The 20,088-nt window shown below is 33.0% G+C and overlaps 1 protein-coding gene and 1 pseudogene across 1 annotated transcript; one reads left to right on the top strand and one right to left on the bottom strand.

Moving 5' to 3' along the window:
- Positions 1-7,852: 7,852 nt before the first annotated feature.
- Positions 7,853-9,098, bottom strand: LOC107929660 (ethylene-responsive transcription factor 13). The gene has a single exon (XM_016861149.2). It carries the CDS (start codon positions 8,850-8,852, stop codon positions 8,088-8,090), a length of 765 nt encoding a protein of 254 aa, XP_016716638.1. The 5' UTR covers positions 8,853-9,098; the 3' UTR covers positions 7,853-8,087.
- A 2,216-nt stretch (positions 9,099-11,314) lies between these two features.
- LOC107929654 (ethylene-responsive transcription factor 13-like) lies at positions 11,315-16,613 on the top strand (annotated as a pseudogene).
- The last annotated feature ends 3,475 nt before the right edge of the window (positions 16,614-20,088 follow it).

Below are 20,088 nucleotides of genomic sequence, written 5' to 3'. Positions count from 1 at the left end.
TCAGGCAAGCAAAGAAGAGACTAAATTGAAGCATGGGAAATAGAACAAGACTGAATCGTAAATTTGAGACATTTGAGGGACTAGTTAGATTTTGATCTTGTAAAATTCAAAATTAAAAAGGAAATCTGATATTAATTTATGTAGTTAGTAATTGGTGGAACAAGCCTAAAATTAGTATATAGTTTATGTATAAATAGGTGGTGTGGCACACTTGAAAAGAGACACATTGATTTTGTCTGCAATTGAATAGAAATCAATTTATTTTCTTTCTTATTTTGCATGAAAGAATGTAGGCATTCTTCCAACTTTTGTTTTCATTTCAATTTTTGACTTAATTGTTTTCCAAGCCCTTCCCCTTTCATCTTTCACCATTTCCATTCAAATCCACTTCCATAACCCATCAAATCATGATTAAATTCATACTTCATTACATTCAAATTAGCTTTAGGCCGGTATTCTTTCCGGTCAGGAATCGTGAGAAACGTATCTGCACTATAAATCCTTCAAATCAGTATTCACCATCTCTCCAGAATATTAGGATTGACAAATTTATCCCTTAAATTTAACTCGAGTTCAATTCAAAAGGCGTGTTGGGTTGGAGTTGTTTTGGCATAAAGTTGGAAAGACGAGTTGGCCGTATTGTATTTCAGATTTCTACGAACAAGTTAAGAGAGATTTGATCGGATTTAAATGTCTTACGTGTAACACCCCCTAACCCCAAACCGTTACCGGAACGAGGTTATGAGGCATTACCGGACATATCAGACAACTTACGAATAATTTACAATTAATATAACTTTCATAGTATAATATAATAATTAAGTCCCTATCTTGAACTCTCGAAGTTCAAACACGTATTAAAAGTAGAACGGGACTTGTTCGAGTATTCCAATTTTTTTAATAAAAATTTCGGCAGCATTTCTGCTTATTTTTACCTAAACCTCCTGCAAATTCAAACCAAAACAACCAACACCAATATTTCACATTCATATACTAATATTTATATTGTTAACAAAATTTTAATTTAATAACTATCATAGCATCATTCAAAATTGATTAAAAACTTCATTCATTTAACAACTTAAAGTTCATGTATCAAAATATCATGTACTTTCTTTACCATTTCATTTAACCATCTAAATTTTATAATTCATCATTCACTACCCAAAGTAATATACATATTCAAGTGACTAAATAACACCTATGTACATGCCACCTTTACCCAAAAGAAAAATATACATCACCAAGTTTGTGTTGGAGTCGGGATTGTTCTGGATGCTGAGCCGGGACACTTGACTTTTACTAACCTGCACATGGAAACAACCGTACGCTAAGTATGGATATACTCAGTGGTATTACTATAAATCAAAACTATTTAATATTAATAAATTACAAACATCAACCATAAATTTTATAATTATTTAAACTACTTTTATATATAATTATTTTACTTCATAAATCTTAAATTCATAATTCATTTTTCTCATACTAACTCAATTCATAATTTAATTCATACATTCTTTCTCGTACTTTTCAATAGTGCTAAAACAAATAATCTCATTTTCAAAATTTCATTTCAATTATTTACCCTATTAACAAAGCTCGGACTATGACAGATACGCGGATTTCCACCCAAACACACCAGAATATCCAACACAAACACACCCGGAATATTGTAAATCCTCCATAACACACTGGTACAATATATCCTCCCAAACACACCAATAAGGCATTAAATGCCTATTCGGATAAACCGAAGTATATAATAGCAGAAACATCTTCTCGGCCGAACTACAATCTCCTCATCACATCACAAATCCAATGGCATGCCATTTGTATCGAATCTAGTCCGACAAGTTAATAGGGTATTTTACTTTTTCTAATTTCAATTTCATTTACACAAAAATTTTCAATACTCATTCAATTCAAATATCTATTATCTTAATTCATATACAAATTAATTTTCACACAAGTGTATACCATCAACACCATACATTTGTCACAATTTATTTATTTTCAATCAATACACTTTTCAAATAATCACATATTCCATAATTCACTTATTCAATTCAATTTAATTCAATTTATATCACTTTCATTTTCGCTCAATATTCATATCAATTTCACATACTTACCTCAAGTCTTATTTACCATACATGACAATTAAAATTTCAGCAATCAATAATAATTAAAATTCGAATTATAGTAATACACACCGTAATTCTCCCGTTTTAGTCATCGATGACTTTCTCCTTTCCTTTCGATGCTGATGCTTCAGGTTCTTTGTTGGCTACGAAAATAATAGTAATTTACATTATTATTTACAGCATTAATTATAATAAATAATTAAATTTCTAAACAATTCCTACCTTATTTCCAATTTAATCCTAACTAAACTTAATTATTTTCTTAATCTAATTCTCTCTCTTTTTCTATTCAAATTTTGTCTAAACTTATATTTAACTATAAAATTTCCAGAATATTTCCCTAATTTTTAAATTTCTTCAATTTAGTCCCTACAACATAAAACTTATAGCCTAGTTTACAATTTAATCCCTTAATCAATTCTAACTTAGAATTCATTCAATTAAATCCCTAATTCCATAATTTTTCCAACATGAACCCTACTTGGAAATATATGAACTCTTGAACTATCAACTTAATTTCATCAAAATCTTGTTTCAAAGCTTCTAAAACATCGAAATTAAGAGAAAACGACTTAATTGACTTACCTTTTAAAGCTTCAAACCTTAAAACCCTAGTTTTTCCTTTCTCTTTTCTTTCTTTCTTTTTCTTTCCCTGTTTCGAAATGCTTCTGTTCTGTTTCTTCTTTGTTTCTTTTGTCTTTCTTTTTATTCTTTTATTATTTCATTTATTTTACTTATTTATTTTATCATTTAACTAATATATATTATTATTAATTTAATAACAATATAATTAACACATTTGTATACATGTATCTTTGTACATTTGTACACTATTATTACCATCCATTTGTCTTTCTTTTATTTATTTAACAAATAAAAATCTTATAATATTAATATTTAATTAATAAATATCTTTAACTTAAAATTTAAGTAAATACATAATTATAATACAAATGTATATATTCATATTATTACAAATGTCATTATTTAATTTGTTTTTCATACCAAAAATCTTATAATTTAATTATTTAATTAACAAATATCTTTATACTTAAATTATAAGTAATTAAATATTTAAATTACAAATGTACCAATATAATTTTTACACATGTATATTTTATTACCATACATTTATCAACTATTTAATTTATTTATAATATGTTATCAATTAAATAATCATAACAATTTAATATAAAACCATAATAATAATCATTATAATATATAAAACCTAAAAAAAATCTTTGATTTTATTTCACCAATATGCCACCTCATTTGTAGTCAATGGGTTAATTGCCATTTTAATCCTTTTTATTTTCTATTGCTTTATAATTAAACTTTTACCCTTTATTCAATTTAATCCTTTTTATTACTTACTCTAAATTAAGCTAAATTCACTTAATTAGATCCTAATTAGATACACCACTAGGCTCATAAATATTTTTAATAATCATTTTCGAACTTATTTCACTAAGACGGAGGCCATATAACTCACTTTTCCGGTGCCCGTGAATTTCAGGTCATTACATTACGCGGTTGAGGCCGTTAATCTGAGTTGGGATTAGATTAAGGGACTTATTAAATAAATAGACCAATATTTATATGGGTTTTTATCATGGATTATTATGAGGGTATTATATATTATATGTATGTTAATTATATTGAAATAATTAAGTTAGTAAATTATATTAGAATAAAATAAAAATAAAAAGAAAATGAAATGATAATGATAATAAAATAGAAGAAACAAATAGCTTAGTGGGAGAAGAGAAAAACAAATTTAAACTTCATTATTTCTTGCATGCCAAACTTGGGAGGGGGAAGAAGCATTTTCGGCCTTAATCTTTAACCTTGGAACTCAAATTGGTAAGTAAAATTTGGTCCTTTTTACATAAATTTTATGTTTTCGGAACCTTGAGATCATAAGCTAGACTACCCATGTTGGAATTTTTAGAATTCTTAATGTTGTGGAAAATGTTATCTTTGAGGAATTTAAGTTTTTGAAGTTGTTTTGATAGATTTTGGGGTTCGAAGTTAAGTGAGACTACCTTGTAGAGTGAATGTAGGAAATTTTGCATTAAGGACTAATTTATATAAAAAATTACTAATTGAAGGACTAAATGGATAAATTATGATAAATATAAGGACTGTGTTGAGACTATGTATTTTTCTAGGAATTTTTGGTTGAGGTATTAAATTGTATGATATGAGAAATTATTACTTTAAGTAGTGATTTAGTTAGTATTAGCTTTAAAAGAGTTAAGTTTTATAAATTAAAATGTCATGGTGTTAAATTATAAATTTCAAGAATTTAGGGGCTGATAGTGAATTATATGTATGTTCGATTAGCTATGGAAATTAAATGAGGATGAGATGAAGTTAATTTTCATGATAAGGACTAAGTTGTGTAGTGACCAAATATTAAGGGTTAAATGTTGAAATATGATTTTTTAATTGATTGCAAATTGAATTATTGAAGTTTTGAGTTAGTTAATTGAATTAATTAATTGTATTTAGATCAAGAAACGAGTAAAGTGGTCGTTAATCGAGGGAAGGAGAAAGTTGTCGATTAATCAACCTCGATCACTAGAAACTATCGTAAATTCAGTAAGTTCGTAGTGTTTGAATTCTAACTCTATTCATTTAACTTAAATAATAAATTATTACTTTGATATCTTAATTATATTTATATATATGCAAATGATTAAATTATGGAATGAGAAATTGTGAATTATATTTATGAAATGTGATATTATGAAATGAATCAATGAATGATTAGAATTTAAATTGCTTGAATGAAATATCATAGAATTATATTGAATGTTTTGAAATTCGATCATGGGATATAGCATAATTGATTAATGCGAAAGATTGATTATCAATTGATGGAATGTGGAATTATGCAATCAAAGTTGTCAATTTATTCGGCTAGCGCTAGGCGCAACTCATCGTTGGTACACCCAACTAGTGCAGGGCACAACTATTGTTGGTTATCCGACTAGCGCTGGGCGCAATCTTTGTTGATTTATTCGACTAGTGTTGGGCACAACATTATACTTGTCGGTTTATCCAGCTAGCGCAAGGTGCAACCTTTTTCAATTTATCTTACTAGTGCTGGGCACACCATTATATTTGTTGGTTTACCCGACTACCGTTAGGCGCAACTTTCGTCGATTCATTGGACTAGTGCTAAGCCCATCTATCGTCAGTTATCCGACTAGTGCTGGGCGTAAATCTCTGTTACGATTTATCCATTAGGCACTAGGTGCCATCCACTAAATGACTCGTACAAATCAGGTATAATCAAAACATTGAAGAAGATTGGTAAATGAGAATTATTAAGAAAGATATATATAATTATGTATACTCGGGTTGAATTCAATGATAACTAAATTGGATTAAATATGAATTAATTTATGAAATAATGGTTATTAAATGAAATTGTAGCTCTTTTGAGTCAAGTAAAGTATTCGTTAATTGATTGTTACCTTATGTGCAGGTTAGGTACCTACTTTTGGTTGACATTTCGGCATCCAACATCAATCCCAAACTCAAGTTGGTGATATATTTCTTTTGTGTCTTGGCATGTACCTAGGTTGTCAATATTGAAACAATGATCTTTTGATTATGGTTAATTCTAGTGAAGGTTACTTGTATTGAATGTAGTTCTATAAGTTGTGAATGATGTGTTACTTTAAAACATAGTTATATATAGAGGTTTGGAGTTATTTATGTCAATGCTTTCACATGGTGGTTATTCTAGTGAATTAGTCACTTTGATATTATGCTATTGAAGTGCTTGAATTAGTATTAGAAGAAAGTCTATATATATGTACTCATGTTTATATATATATTTGGTCATTTGGTTGATGTTAGAATGTGAGAGCTTAGTTTGAGTTATGCGTCTATTTATCTTGCTTTATTGAATGTTAAATTCTTGTTGAGGTGCCTTTGAGTGGCACATTTGTTAAGCACATGAATTGTAGGATTTTAATATGTATTTTTTTTACTTGTTTAAGTATAATTTTGGTCATGGTTTTAATGTGGTTTTAGGTTTGGCTTAGGAACCAAGATAGATGCAAAAATTGCCTTGTTTTAGAAGCAAAATTTGGTGCATACGACTTGGGATACCGGCTGTCACATGGCCATGTGTCTCATACGGTCTATCCACATGGCCATGTGTTATAATGATTTAGGTGTAGATTTCACACAGCCTACGACACGACCGTGTATCTTAAAACAGTTAGTTACATGGTCTGAGACACGGCTTGCGACATGGCCGTGTGACCCAACATTAAATGCACATAAGGGCGGACACATAGGTTGGGAAATAGCTTGCGACATGACTGTGTATCTTAAAACGATTAGTTACATGGTTTGTGACACGACCTGTGACATGGTCATGTGACCCAACATTGAATGCACACACGGGCGGACACATGAACTGGGACACGACTTTGTGTCTGGATTTTGAATGACTACACAGTCTGGGCTGTGACACACAGCCGTGTGTCCCCTATTTTCAAAATTTTCAACTTTTTTCTAATTTTTCTGTTTTGTTTCAAATCGGACCTAGAATGTTTCCAAACTATTTTTAGGGCCCTGCAAACTCAATTTAAGGCCCATAAGTGTATGTTTGTTATAATTGCAATGTGATTAATTGTTTATATTCATGGTTGGATATTTATGAGTAAGTAATGATAAAGGTTTAAATTGACGTTGTAATATTTCGTGACTCGACTTCGGCGAAGAAGACGGGTTAGGGGTGTTACAAAACTAGTTACTATCATAGTCGGCTATGGGACAATCAATACAAGTGGCAACAAATGGAAATCGATAAAATCAAGGAAAATCATGGAAGTGTGTCGATGACTCATAATTGTAGAAATTGATTGTATGATGGCAGTGGATATGATTAAGGAATTCTTGGGAAGTACACCATTAACGACTCTTGTCAGGAAAATCAAGGAAGTGTGTCAACAGTTTTTGATAGTCAAGTTCCAATTTGTGAGTAGGGAAAGAAATATGGTCTCTGATTGGCTAGCCCGATCATGTCTTTCTAATGATGTTGATTTAGTTACTATTAATGTTCCTATGCTTCATGTTAGGAGACTACCTTTAGAAGATAAAATAGGTGATCTCCATATAAGAATAAAAATGATTTAAGGCAATGTAATGCCTTCTCTTATTTATCAAAAAAAAAGAAAAAAAGAAAAGGAAATCGATAATATCTGTTAGCTGTATTGTCCATTAGAAGTTAGAACCTTCATGCGATGACATACACTGGCTACTATAGCAAGTGCATCTTACAATTCGACGTTGACATCATTTGATGGAACACTTTATTTGGGGTGAGCAACGACACAAACATCAACAATTAGTTTTGATGATATTCATTAACTCTAATATTTGTTTATCGTTTTGTCCTTGTACCAAAAAATTATAAAATATTAATTTTAACATTATAAAAAATAAAATGAATTATTATTTAAATAAAAGAAATAGAATTTAGTTAGCAAATTTTAACTTGGGAAAAAAAAAGGTTCAAACACCACTAGTTAGAATCGGTTTCCTAACTTCTCAATTTTTTTCTCAAGCCCTACTTGTTGGGAATTAAGATGAAATTAGACTAGTAATCAGATGATTTAAACCAGAGCCAAATTGTTTATTAGAATAAATCAATCGAACAACCACCTTAAATCTTACAAAATGTTTTATCACGCCTCAATTTTTCACTTCCCGAAGAAATGAACTAAAATTGGAAAAAAAAAAAAGTAAAAAAGAAAAACAGATGCAATTAAGAGGCTTTAACGCCGATCCAGATTCAAATGACCAGTTTTGATCACAAAAAAAAAAAAAAAACTTGTTTTTTTGGTGCTAATCTTCCTCAATTAATCTTATTTTTTGAAAATAAAATTGGTTGGTTGGACTCTTTTTAAATAACTAGAAAATCCAAACCTGGCCTCCAGGTTTACAAGAACTCATTTGAATCACCTCCGTAGGCGCCGTGGAGTTAGTTACAGCAGCCGTACTCTTCCTTCTCTTTGGCGACGTTGTGGAAGCTGAAGGAGGTTCCAGTGAGCGACGCCTTGAGCCGACTCTAATTGGCTCATAATAACTAGAGCCAATCAAGTGAGGGAAATTCAGTTTAGCCTTAGCCCCACGCATTTTGAAAGCGGCTTTATCGTAAGCCAATGCAGCATCCTCAGGTGTCTCGTAAGTCCCCAGCCAAATCCTGGCACCGTTCCTCTTAGGATCCCTGATCTCCGCCGCGTACTTCCCCCAAAGCCTTCTTCTCACCCCTTTAAAATTCGCCCCCCTCCTCGACGACGGCGGCAGCAGCACGTTGGGTTCACGCTCCACCACCTCCTTCAACTTTTCTTTCCCTTCACTACATGCCTCGGAGGACACTGTTGTTGAATCAGCCTCGTTCGAAGGACTCCACCCAGAGTTTGCTGCATCACGCAACGTACTGTAAACCAGCATATCCTCGGAATCATCGATCTTTAAAGGCAAATCCCCCCAATTTTCATTCAAAAAAACACCACTAAAACTTAAACACCGGTTATGGAAAGGTTGAAGAACAATATCATCGCAGGTGGGAGTTGTTGTCGGCGGTGGCCGTGGAGATTCGTCAAAGCCATCAAAGAAACGTTGAAAAGATTCAAGGATGTTGAAATCTGATTCAGACAAGATCTCCACATTCATTTTTTTGTTCTTCTATTTTGGGTTAAAAAAGAATGGATGAGTGATGAGTGTAACTAAGGATGTGAGAGTGAAGACGTGGCTGAGGTGATTGTGATTTATATATAGGAAGGAAGAAACAATCTGAGATTAATTTCTGTGCATCTTCCTGCGGCGTGCAGCATTATTAATTAAAATTAAGCACATGCTGTATTTCTTTCACTAAATGCTTCAGGTTTGTTTCTTTTATTAAAAAAAAATCAATATTCTTCTGGTTTATTTTATTTGTCTAAATATTCGTGAGTGATGGTCAGGTGATTGGGGATTATACACATCACCTATATCCTTTTAATTCTGATTTAAAATTCAAAAGAAGTGGGAACGGGGAAGGAGGAAGGAAGGTTGGTCACCACGGATTCCACCAAAATTTTAGGGTTTGGTGTTTACTAGGGTTGTTAGCACAGTTTTTTACATGGAAAATATCTTTCGTAATAAAATTAAGGGTTAGGTCAACCTTGTACTTATTTTTATCGAAAATACGTTTGTTTAAGTTTTTAAATTTGTATTTAAAAAAGTGGACTTAATGATTATAAGTTATTAATCTTTTACATTCTTTTAAGTTTAGAGATTAAAATACACTTAATTAACATATCATCAGGAATTCCAAGCTAAAAAATTGAATGATGTGCATAAAAATATTTTAATTTCTACAATTAAAATTATGATTTGAAAAATCATAAAAAAAATATTTTTTGGACTTCTAGAAGTGGAATTTTTAAATGAAATAATTTTATTATTTTCATAAACCTAAAATGGGAATTATTATTATTTTAAATTAATATTTTTTTAACATTTTAATGTTTTTCACGTCAATGTGAAATACTTCAAAAGTCTTCGAAATCAAAACTTTTTCAATGCATTTCTTTTCCAAAATTTTCGAAACTCTGTTTATTCAAATAGTAATGGGAAACGCCTTTTAACTTAATTGAATTTTGAGATTTTATATTTGAATTTTAAATTTATTTCGATGAATTAATATAGTTAATTAATTATTTAATTCAGTGTTTGTAACTATCATTTTTAATTATAATTAGAGTAAACAACATCTATTATAAACTTTATTTTGGTTATTCTAAATTTTTTTAATTAATCATTTTGAAAAAATAATTGTACAAATTAATTACTGACGTGAAAATTTTTATTTTCTTTTAACAGATTATTAACTTAGCATGAAATGATTGATACGTAACATATTATTTTCTTTTTTTACTTTTGAGTAAAGTTTAAAAACCTTTTTATAATTAGTCTAAAATTTTTTCACTCTCTTTTTTCCTATGAAGACGATGATTGAAACCGTCCGGTAACTTTAAAGAGTCAACAGGTTTAAATGTTAATGGTGCTAATAATGGTTCACATATAAGCAGAGACAGATCCTTATGGCGGCAGGGGCCTCCCCCAATTTTATTATTTTTTGAAATTTTTAAAAAAATAATTAAGCCTTAGAAACTTTTGAAAAAATTATATTTTTTCTAAAATTTAAAAGTCTAAAAATTCTATTAACAGTTTATCAAAACTCTTTCCATCTTTTATATATATCTTTCTTTATTCTTTATGTTTTTTTTTAAAAAAATATCATTCAAGTATAAGTCATGCACCTTGACATATAGGTTATTAAATTATGGATGGGGTGAATACCCTTAGCCCATGGGTCTAATGTCCAGGTTTAAGTCATACTCATTGTATTGTTAAAATTTATTTGAAGTAATAATTAAAACGTGTGTTTGATACATGAGGTTGAACTTTGATATTTCTTCTTTTTTTTTTTTAATATTATAATGATAAAAAATTAATTCTTCCATTAACATGATACTACAAGTTTTATATTATTTTGAATAGAGTTTGGCAAAGGTTAAATATAATAAATTGATTATCACATTTAAAAAAAAACATTATTTCAAATAATTTTTAGTGAAATAAAATCAAATTTAATATTTTCAACATATTTTAATAATTTTTTTAAAAAATAATTATCAAACATATCTAAAATAATAAAAGTTGATTTCTGATTTATCATACATTTATTTATTTGATAAGCACAGGGTGACGTCCTTGAAAGGTACCCATCCTAAGTTTATTAGGTGAATAAAGTGTTATAGAAATAAAAGATTAAAGTTGATCAGATCCATGCATTGGACAAAAGATTTTCCTTTCCATGAAATTAAATAACAAATGGAAGTTCATGTTTTATATGTTAACAAATTTCTCCATAATAAGCACGTGTTTCAGTAAACTATATGTTATACTGTACAAGAGAAGACTGAAACTTCGATGAAAGTGGCAGAGAGCAACTCTTTTTGGACTAAATATAAACTTTAGGTTTAGGGTTATCTTCCAACAAGAGAACGCTCTGTTCTTCATCACTTTCTTAAACAAATTACTAGCTTGTTTGTTTCACTCCCTAGGTTACTTAAGGTTGAATACAAAAAATGTTGACCGATTAGTCTGAGAGTAATTCAGTAATATCTGAGGATCTTGCCTTTTTGGACTCAATTAGCCAGCATATTCTAGCTAATGATTTTGAGGCTTCTTTCACTTTGTTAGACGACGTCATCTCCTTTGATCGGAAGCCTTTATATGGCGGGGATACTTCCAGCCTTCCTCGAAATCCATTGAATGTTGGCCCTCCTTGTTGAAATGCAAAAGAGTAGGGTTTTCCTATTATACATTCATTGAATTACACATGCAGCTGATACACGTATTTATAGCAGAGTGAGACTGCTGTAACTTCTTTAACAAACTAACTACTACTCAACTAACTTTCTTTAACAGTAACTCTAACATTCTCCTAGTCCTTTTATCTTTTGAAAAACAACAGTTGGATCTGTTGTCGTGACCCTAAGAGCATAGCGAAGCATTGTAAACTGCTTGGAAGTGAGGGGTTTAGTGAGCACATCAGCAACTTGAGTAGCTGATGGTACAAAATTAACCTGCAGTGTGCCATCAAGTACTTTTTCTCTAACAAAATGGTGATCAACCTCAGCATGCTTGACTAGTGCATGATGAGTTGGATTGGCGGACATAGAAACTGTGGAGGTGTTATCACACCAGACCATTGGGATTTGCTTCATGGATATACCAACTTCTTCTAGCAGCTGTTTGACCCATAGCAGTTCAGATACACAATTTGCCAAGCTACGATATTCAGCTTCTGAGGATGACCTGGAAACCACTGCTTGCTTCTTGGAACACCAAGCAATCGAATTCGAGCCTAAGTAGACAACATAGTGGAACGTCTTTCTTCAACTGAGGAAGCCCAATCTGCATTAGAGTAGCAGACCAGCTTGAACTGACCTTGAGTAAACCACAGACCATACACCATAGTCCTAACTAGATAGCGTAGGACACGTTTAATAGCCCGCCAATGAGTGTCACTCAGTGCGTTCATATACTGGATGAGTTTGTTGACACAATACGATAGATCAGGCCTTGTAATACAGAGATAATGAAGCATGCCAATAGTACTTTGATAGAGATGACTATCTACAAAGGTCGGACTGTCATCAGTAGCCATCAACTTAGGCGAGCTTACTATGGGAATAGGTGTAGCAGCTGCGCCTTCCATTCCTGTTTTTCGCAACACTTCTTAAACATACTTCTTCTGATTGAAGAACAGCCCATGAGGAGTAGACTGAACTTTAATACCTAGAAAGTAGCTAAGTTGACCCATTTCTATAAGGGCAAATTGACTATGAAGCTGGCGCACCACACTATTGATATCTTGGCTTGAGATGCTAGTGATTACTATGTCATCTACATATACCACAAGCAGTAAGTGACTAGCTGAAGATGTGCGAATGAATAAAGACGGATCGACCTTCGAGGCATGAAACCCGAGCTTGTTGATCAGAAAATGCTTGAGGGTGTGACACCTGCACGAGAGGCCTGGCGTAGACCGTACAGGGCTTTGTTCAACTTACATTAGCTTCTGACTATTGGATCCTGGTACCTCAAACCCAGGTGGCTGGTCCATAAAAATCTCTTCAGTTAGTTCCCCGTTTAAGAACGCATTTTTGACATCAACTTGGCGCAATGGCCATCTCTTCATAATAACGACCGTTAGAATCGTCCTGATAGTGACCGCACGAACCACTGGACTGACGGTATCTTGAAAATCAGTTCTTACATGTTGGGAGAACCCCTTCACCACTAGCCAAGCTTTGTACCGTTCTATAGTACCATCATCTTTCTGTTTAACTTTAAACAACCATTTACAACCAATGGTTCTATGATGTGGTGGTAGGGAGCAAAGAGTCCAGGTGTTGTTGCATACGAGAGCATTCAGCTCAGCATGTACTGCATCTTGCCAACAGGGATGGGTCATGGCTGTATGAATGTTGACTAGAGTTGGACATGGCGTGCCACTCAAATAGGCTTTTGGTTGAATATACCAGCTTTACTGACGGTGGTCATAGCATGTGTGTTGTGTGGGACAGTATGGGGAGGTTGAATATGGATAGGGATAGGAGGGTGTGTTGGCTGACTTTCAAGAGTAGTAGAAGGTGGAAAGGAAAATGAGGATACAGGGGAAATGGAGATTGAGTGTATTGGTGCAGGTGAGCGGGGTTGAGAGTTGGTGGGTAAGGATAAGGGAGGATTGGTAGGCATAATAACCGATGATAGACGTCTGTTGGGCTGATGAGATATGACGAGTAATTTGGAATTGGTTTGAATGGGTGGTTTAGATGAGACAGGCTTGGTGATGGCATTTTCGAACGGGAAGATGGTTTCATGAAAAGTAAGATGTCATTTGGCCATCACTGGCTTGACATCGATACCCTTAATGGAGGGAGGAGTATCCTAAAAGGTACAAGGAGTGGACCGAAAATGAAGCTTATGGTTATTATATGGCCTGAGATTTGGGAAGCAAAGACAACCAAAGGTTCTAAGGAAGGAGTAGTTGGGTTTGATTTGAAAAAGTTTCTCATATGGGGAAATATGGTTTAAGGGGAATGAAGGTAATCTATTGATGAGGTATATGGCATTGCTAAAGGCATCATTCCAGTAGGTTATAGGCATGGAAGCATGAGCTAACATGGAGAGGCCTGTTTCCACTATTTGACGATGCTTGCGTTCAACCAAACCATTTTGTGTGGATGTATAAGGACATGTGAACCGATATGTGATCCCATTTTGAGCTAGATAAGGTTTGAGCATTTGAAACTCTCCTCTACCATCGGTTTGTAAAGTGCGAAGTTGTAGACCAAGGGCTCTCTTGACTTGCCTGTGAAACAGTGTGAACACGTTGAGCACCTCAGATTTTTTATGCAGAAAATAGAGCTATGTATAACTAATGTATGCATCAGTAAAGGCCACATAATATCGAAATCCATTAGACAGAACAGGGGCTGGCCTCCAAACATCAGCTATAACTAGTTGTAGAGGAGCAGTGTACTGTAACATGGACTGAAGAAACGGTAGCTTAATTTCCTTGCCTAGATGACATGCAACACAAGTAAAAAACTATTTATTGTCATCGACGGACACATTACAACGTAGTAACGCATTGAGCAGTATGTTTTTACAAGGATGTCCTAGTCTAGAGTGCCACACACTTAGTGGAATTAATGTACTGGCTGTAAGATAACGAGCTTTGTAGATAGCCTGGCCATTCGTGAGCGCATCTTGTAAATGAAGCTTGTACAGTCCAAGGTACACTGAGCCTTGAAGAAGCACCTCCTTGGCCCGTAAGTCACGCACTTGGCACTTTGTAGGAAAAAACTCAAACATTATCTGATTACCTCTTGTGAATTTTGACACGGAAAGCAAGTTTTTGGTTATTCCATGTGTAAATAATAGAGATTTCAAGTGCAATGGTCTTGTTGTAGTAAGCAGAGAAGATTGACCAGAGCATAACACAGGAAGAGCATTACCGTTTTCGACATAAACCTTACCTAGCCCACTATGTGAAGTATTATCATTAAGAGAAGGAGCTGAGTGTGTAAGGTGGTGTTTAGCGACAGAGTCGGGATACCAGTTGTTGTCTTCTATAATTTTAGGTGTAGCCAGAAATGCATGAGGCTGTACTGCTGTGGGCGCAGGAGTGTGAGCAGACTGCACGGAGGAGCCCAGAAATAGATTTGTCCAGTTTGACATAAGGTCAGTCTGATATGACCAACCTGATGAGGAAGTCAGAGGCATAGGAGGCATAGAGTGCACAAGAGTTGGAGGCATAGAAGGCATAGAGTGTACAGAAAGCGATACCTAGGGAGACAAGCCAGGCGTATACAAACACATATTTGCCTAGGGAGGAGGTCTGTAGCCAGTGCTTTTGTAGGCGGTATCAAACCTGTGATAACATCGATCAACCAGGTGTCCTGTTTTGCCACACAACTGACACTGAACACAGGCTCTAGAAGAACGACCACGGCTACAGCCACGAGAGCTGGAGGGACGATAAGCTGGTATAGGATTGTCAGAAACATATTTTGGTTGGTGTTGAGACACAAAATTGGCAGAGCTAGGAATCTCAGCCATTGTAACGCGTTGTCAAGCTTCGGCATCAATTAGCATGGTCGTGACAGCCTGAACGTTGTAAGGAATTTGACTAGCAACAATGATTGAGATGATGGACTCATATTCTAGGGGTAGTCCATTGAGAATCGCAGTGACATGTTCATGGTCACGTATGACTTCCCCACAGCTGGCAAGATTATCACAGTAGGACTTGACTTTCATTAAAAATTCCTTCATAGACAGATCACCCTTGCATTGTGAGTGCAAGGCACGACGATAGAACATCAGTCGAAAGGTAGTTTGACTGCCATATAAAGAAACAATAGCATTCCAAATTTGGGCACTTGTATCTATACCAATTAGATGAGGAAGCACACCCGGAATCACCGAGGACAAAAGCCAGGAGGCAATGACACTATCTTGTTGTTCGAACCTAGCGAACTCAACATTTTCTTAAAGTTCACCATCATCTCCAGTAACCATCTAAGAGGGTGGAACAGTGTGGAGATCAAGAAAGCTTTGAAGCTTATAGGTTTTAACTGCCAAAAGCACCTGTTGTCGCCGTAAAAGGTAATTGGAATCATCAATAAGGATACTAACTTTCTTAGTAGAAAATAATCTGCTATCTACAGTGTTATCGGCAGTACTGGATGCAATTGTGGGAGTAGCAGGATGAAGAATGGACAGACTAGATGGTGAAGCTATGAAAGTAGCCAAAACCACCCCAGGAACAAATGGACTTCTGATACCATGTTGAAATACAAAAGAGTGGGGTTTTTCTATTATACATTCATTGAATTACATATGCAACTGATACACGCATTTATAGCAGAGTGAGGCTACTGTAACTTCTTTAACAAACTAACTACTACTCAACTAACTTTCTTTAACAGTAACTATAACACTCCTCAGCCTGTGGAAGTAAAGGCAAGTCAATTAAAAGAGGAAGTGGCAGTGGGTAATGGGAAAATGGTGAATTACATGGGAGTGAGAAAGAGACCGTGGGGAAAGTATGGGTTGAGGATTTGGCTAGGAACTTACGAAACACCTGAAGATGCTACTTTGGCTTATGATAAAGCCGCTTTCAAGATTCGTGGCTCAAAAGTTAAGCTCAATTTCCCTCATTTGATAGGCTCAAGTAACTTAGAACCTGTTAGAGTGGCTCCAAGGCATCGATCACCCCCTCTTCCATTGTCTTCTTCGTCTTTTGCCATTGTGGATAGCAGCAGCTCCACTATGCCAAAGCTAATAAATGGAAAGTCAACTAGTTAATGGTTTTGTGGCCGTCATTACTCATTTCATTTAATCTCTATTAATGGTGGGTTGGATCTGATTAATTAGCTTTCACTTTTCAATGCTTGAAATTTGATTAAGGCGATCCATTGAGTTTTAAGCCGAAGAAAGAAATTCTAAAATAAGGAATAATAGCACAAATGGCCTTTGTATTTTAGATTTAGTATTAATATGTACCTATACTTTCAAATGTGAACGTTCGTTCCGTTTATTAATGTGATACAGGTTAAAATTTGGAAGCTGATGTTCAAATTGGTTAAAGTACAAGAACTGGGGATTTGGAATTGGAGTTGAAGCTACTGGGTTTTGAGGGAAACAAGCACCTGTAATAATTTGTTCCTGTCCTCCATGGGTCTGCCATGGATTCTCATTTTATGTCAGAGAAAATGTTGTCAGCTCTACTTAGAACTCCCTATTTAAGGAAAAAAATCTAGGGTGGTGCTATAACACCCTCTACATGTATCTGTCATCAGAACAGGGTACGAGGCATTATCGGAGCTTACCGAATCATTATTAATTAAGGGAAAAAGTAAAACAAAGTAAACATGTAATATTTAATAAATTCGTATAACATGGTAATTAACTTACCGCTTCTCTATATTCAACATAATTATGCGAAGCATAATTATTCGAATTGATTATGAGCCCTAATACCTATTCTTATCACAGTGTTAGTCATATAATTCATATAAATATCAAGAAACATGTATGGGCTCAACTTTCATTAAATTTCTCATATGCATATACTTTTACACATCATTTATTCACATAACTTATATCAATCATATCTATGTATTTTAAATACGCTTTCATAACAATTTGTCTTGATTTCAGACTATCTCACATTGGAACTTTACTCATAAAATCATTTGAAATACTATCTTTATACAAATAGTACACTTGAGTTGCACAATTCTATAATTATGAACGAACACATTTATAAAATATATTCCATGTTCATATATCATAGTCTCATGTCCCCATATATCAAATATATAACCATCATTTTCTTGTGTTTCAGATAAATACATATAACCATACATAAGCATGCCATTCACTATTTCTTCTTGTCTATCACAATTTCAAATTATTCTTTAACATATATAACATTTAATTCAAACATGAATTTATAACATTTTTCATTTTAACAAAGTTTAATATTTACCAAATATAATCGAGCATGTGATCAATTTATGCATAAGCCACTCACATATTTTCCTCCTCCTCCTCTCCATTCCACATCCTTAATGTATATAACACACTTGTAAGTAATATTATCTATAATTTTTACTATTTACTTATATGAATATTCAAGCTGTCCATCTATGTCATAGTCACTAATTTTTTTTTATCTTGAACTACAGAACTCCAAATTAAGATCCGCTAATTTTCCCTGAACTAGACTCACGTATCTTCTTACCATAAAATTTTTAGAATTTTTAGTTTAACCAATAAGTACAGTTTATTCTTTAAAGTCACCCCTGTTCTGTTGTCTGATGGTTCCGGCCCTTCTTCACTAAAAATTAATTATCTCTCTGTACGGGATTTGAATAATGTTCCTGTTTGTTTCTCTTGAAAATCAACTCATTCAGGATTCTAAACATATAAATTTAAGCCCCTAATTATTTTTATTCAATTTTTGATGATATTCTAAAGTCAAAACATGGGAACTCGAAATCATTCTGACCTTGTGTCATAAAATTTATTATATCTCATGATTTACAATTTCATTGCTTCTTCTGTAAGAAACTAGACTCAATAAGCTTTAATTTTATATTTTATTCATCCTATAATTCGATTTCTACAATTTTTGGTGATTTTTCAAAGTTAGACTACTGCTGCTATCCAAAACAGTTTTAATGCAAAATGTTGATTTCCATTTTACCCCAAATTTTACAGTTCATACAATTCAGTCCTTGCTCAATTAACCCCTCAATTGAGCTAAATTTTCTAAATTTATACTTTATTCTATCATTTTAAACTACTTCATAACCCCTGAAAATCAGAACTTTAGCACTAGACCTTAATTCCAAACTCTTTCATAATTAGGTCCTAAAATCAATTTCCATCAATTTTACTTGATAAAATCATCATACATCAAAATTAAAGCTTCAATTCTATATTTATTCATCATATGCTTCCAACACTCATCCATAGAAACTTTAAAAATTAGCCATGGAATAAAAAACTAATGACATAGTAAGTTGGACCCAATTGTAAAAGTCCAAAATCTTAGAAATGTCAAGGAGAAAGCAAGAATTAAACTTACATGAAGCTAGAGTATGAAAACCAGCTTGAACCCTCTTCCATGTCTACTTTTCAGCTGATGAAAATGAAGAGAAATGAAGAGAATTCTAGATATTCCATTCTAGTCCCCTTTTTATTTAATAAATTTTGTTATTTTCCCATTTTTCCCTTATTTCCTCAATTTTCCTTATTTCTTGTGCCACCCAAAGTATCTCCTTTAGGCTTATTTTCACTTTAGGTCCTTCCTCATTTGAAAATTGAGCTATTTAATCCTTCTAGCAACTTTTACACATTTTTCAATTTAGTCCTTTTTATTTAATTAATCTCCCAAACGTCAAAATTTTCTAATGAAATTTTAGTACTAACTTATTGACACTCCGTAAATATTTATAAAAATATTTATGGCTTGGTTTATAACATCGAGATCTCAATACTTTTTTTTCTTAATTTCTTGACTAAATAAATCTTTATAAAACACAATTTACTATTTCAAAAATCTTTTAAAAGCTACATTTGGCTCATAAATATTAAATAATATAATCTACGAGTTCATTTTTTGAATTTGGTGGTCTCGAACTACTATTTCTGACATCGCTGAAATTTGGACTATTACAGGTGCTGATATTGATATGTATATATATATGTCAGTTCAGGGTTTCTGTTGTCATCTCCTTTGTGCTGAATGTATGAATATATCAGTTGATAAAGTAAAATAATTATAAATATATATTGACAAATAAAAAAGTAAATTAAATTAATAATATACCATTAACACATGTAAGTGGATGGAGTCGTTATAATTTTCAATAATCATAAAAAAATAAGAAATAAGGGTGTGTTTAATAAAGAAAAAAACATGTGCAAGTAAATAAACTCGTTACAGTTTATGATATTCATACATACATAGAGGTTGGCATATAAAAAAATAATTTAATAATATCAGAAAGCATGTATTATTTGATGAAATTTATTACAAATTATGATACATGAAGATTCATAAATAAAAAAAAAAGTACATATTAATTCAGTCGAATTCACCCACATATAAATTAAAACTCATTATAACAACTATTGATATATACATAATATAATGAAACATTTATGAGTAGATAAACTCATCACAACTTATGATACTCAAGAGCCTTTCTAAATCTGTTGATGAACGTCAGATCCACTGAGGTAGTTTTGCTAGAATTCTATTCTCTTA

The sequence above is a fragment of the Gossypium hirsutum genome, chromosome A08 (genome assembly GCF_007990345.1).
Source record: "Gossypium hirsutum isolate 1008001.06 chromosome A08, Gossypium_hirsutum_v2.1, whole genome shotgun sequence".
Lineage (NCBI taxonomy): Eukaryota > Viridiplantae > Streptophyta > Magnoliopsida > Malvales > Malvaceae > Gossypium > Gossypium hirsutum.
The sequence above is the reverse complement of the archived record's forward strand: the minus strand, read 5'-3'. Positions and strand labels throughout refer to the sequence as shown.

Bases quoted from the DNA above. Each gene is read 5' to 3' on its own strand.
- LOC107929660 (XM_016861149.2), bottom strand. From the start codon at position 8,852: ATGAATGTGGAGATCTTGTCTGAATCAGATTTCAACATCCTTGAATCT.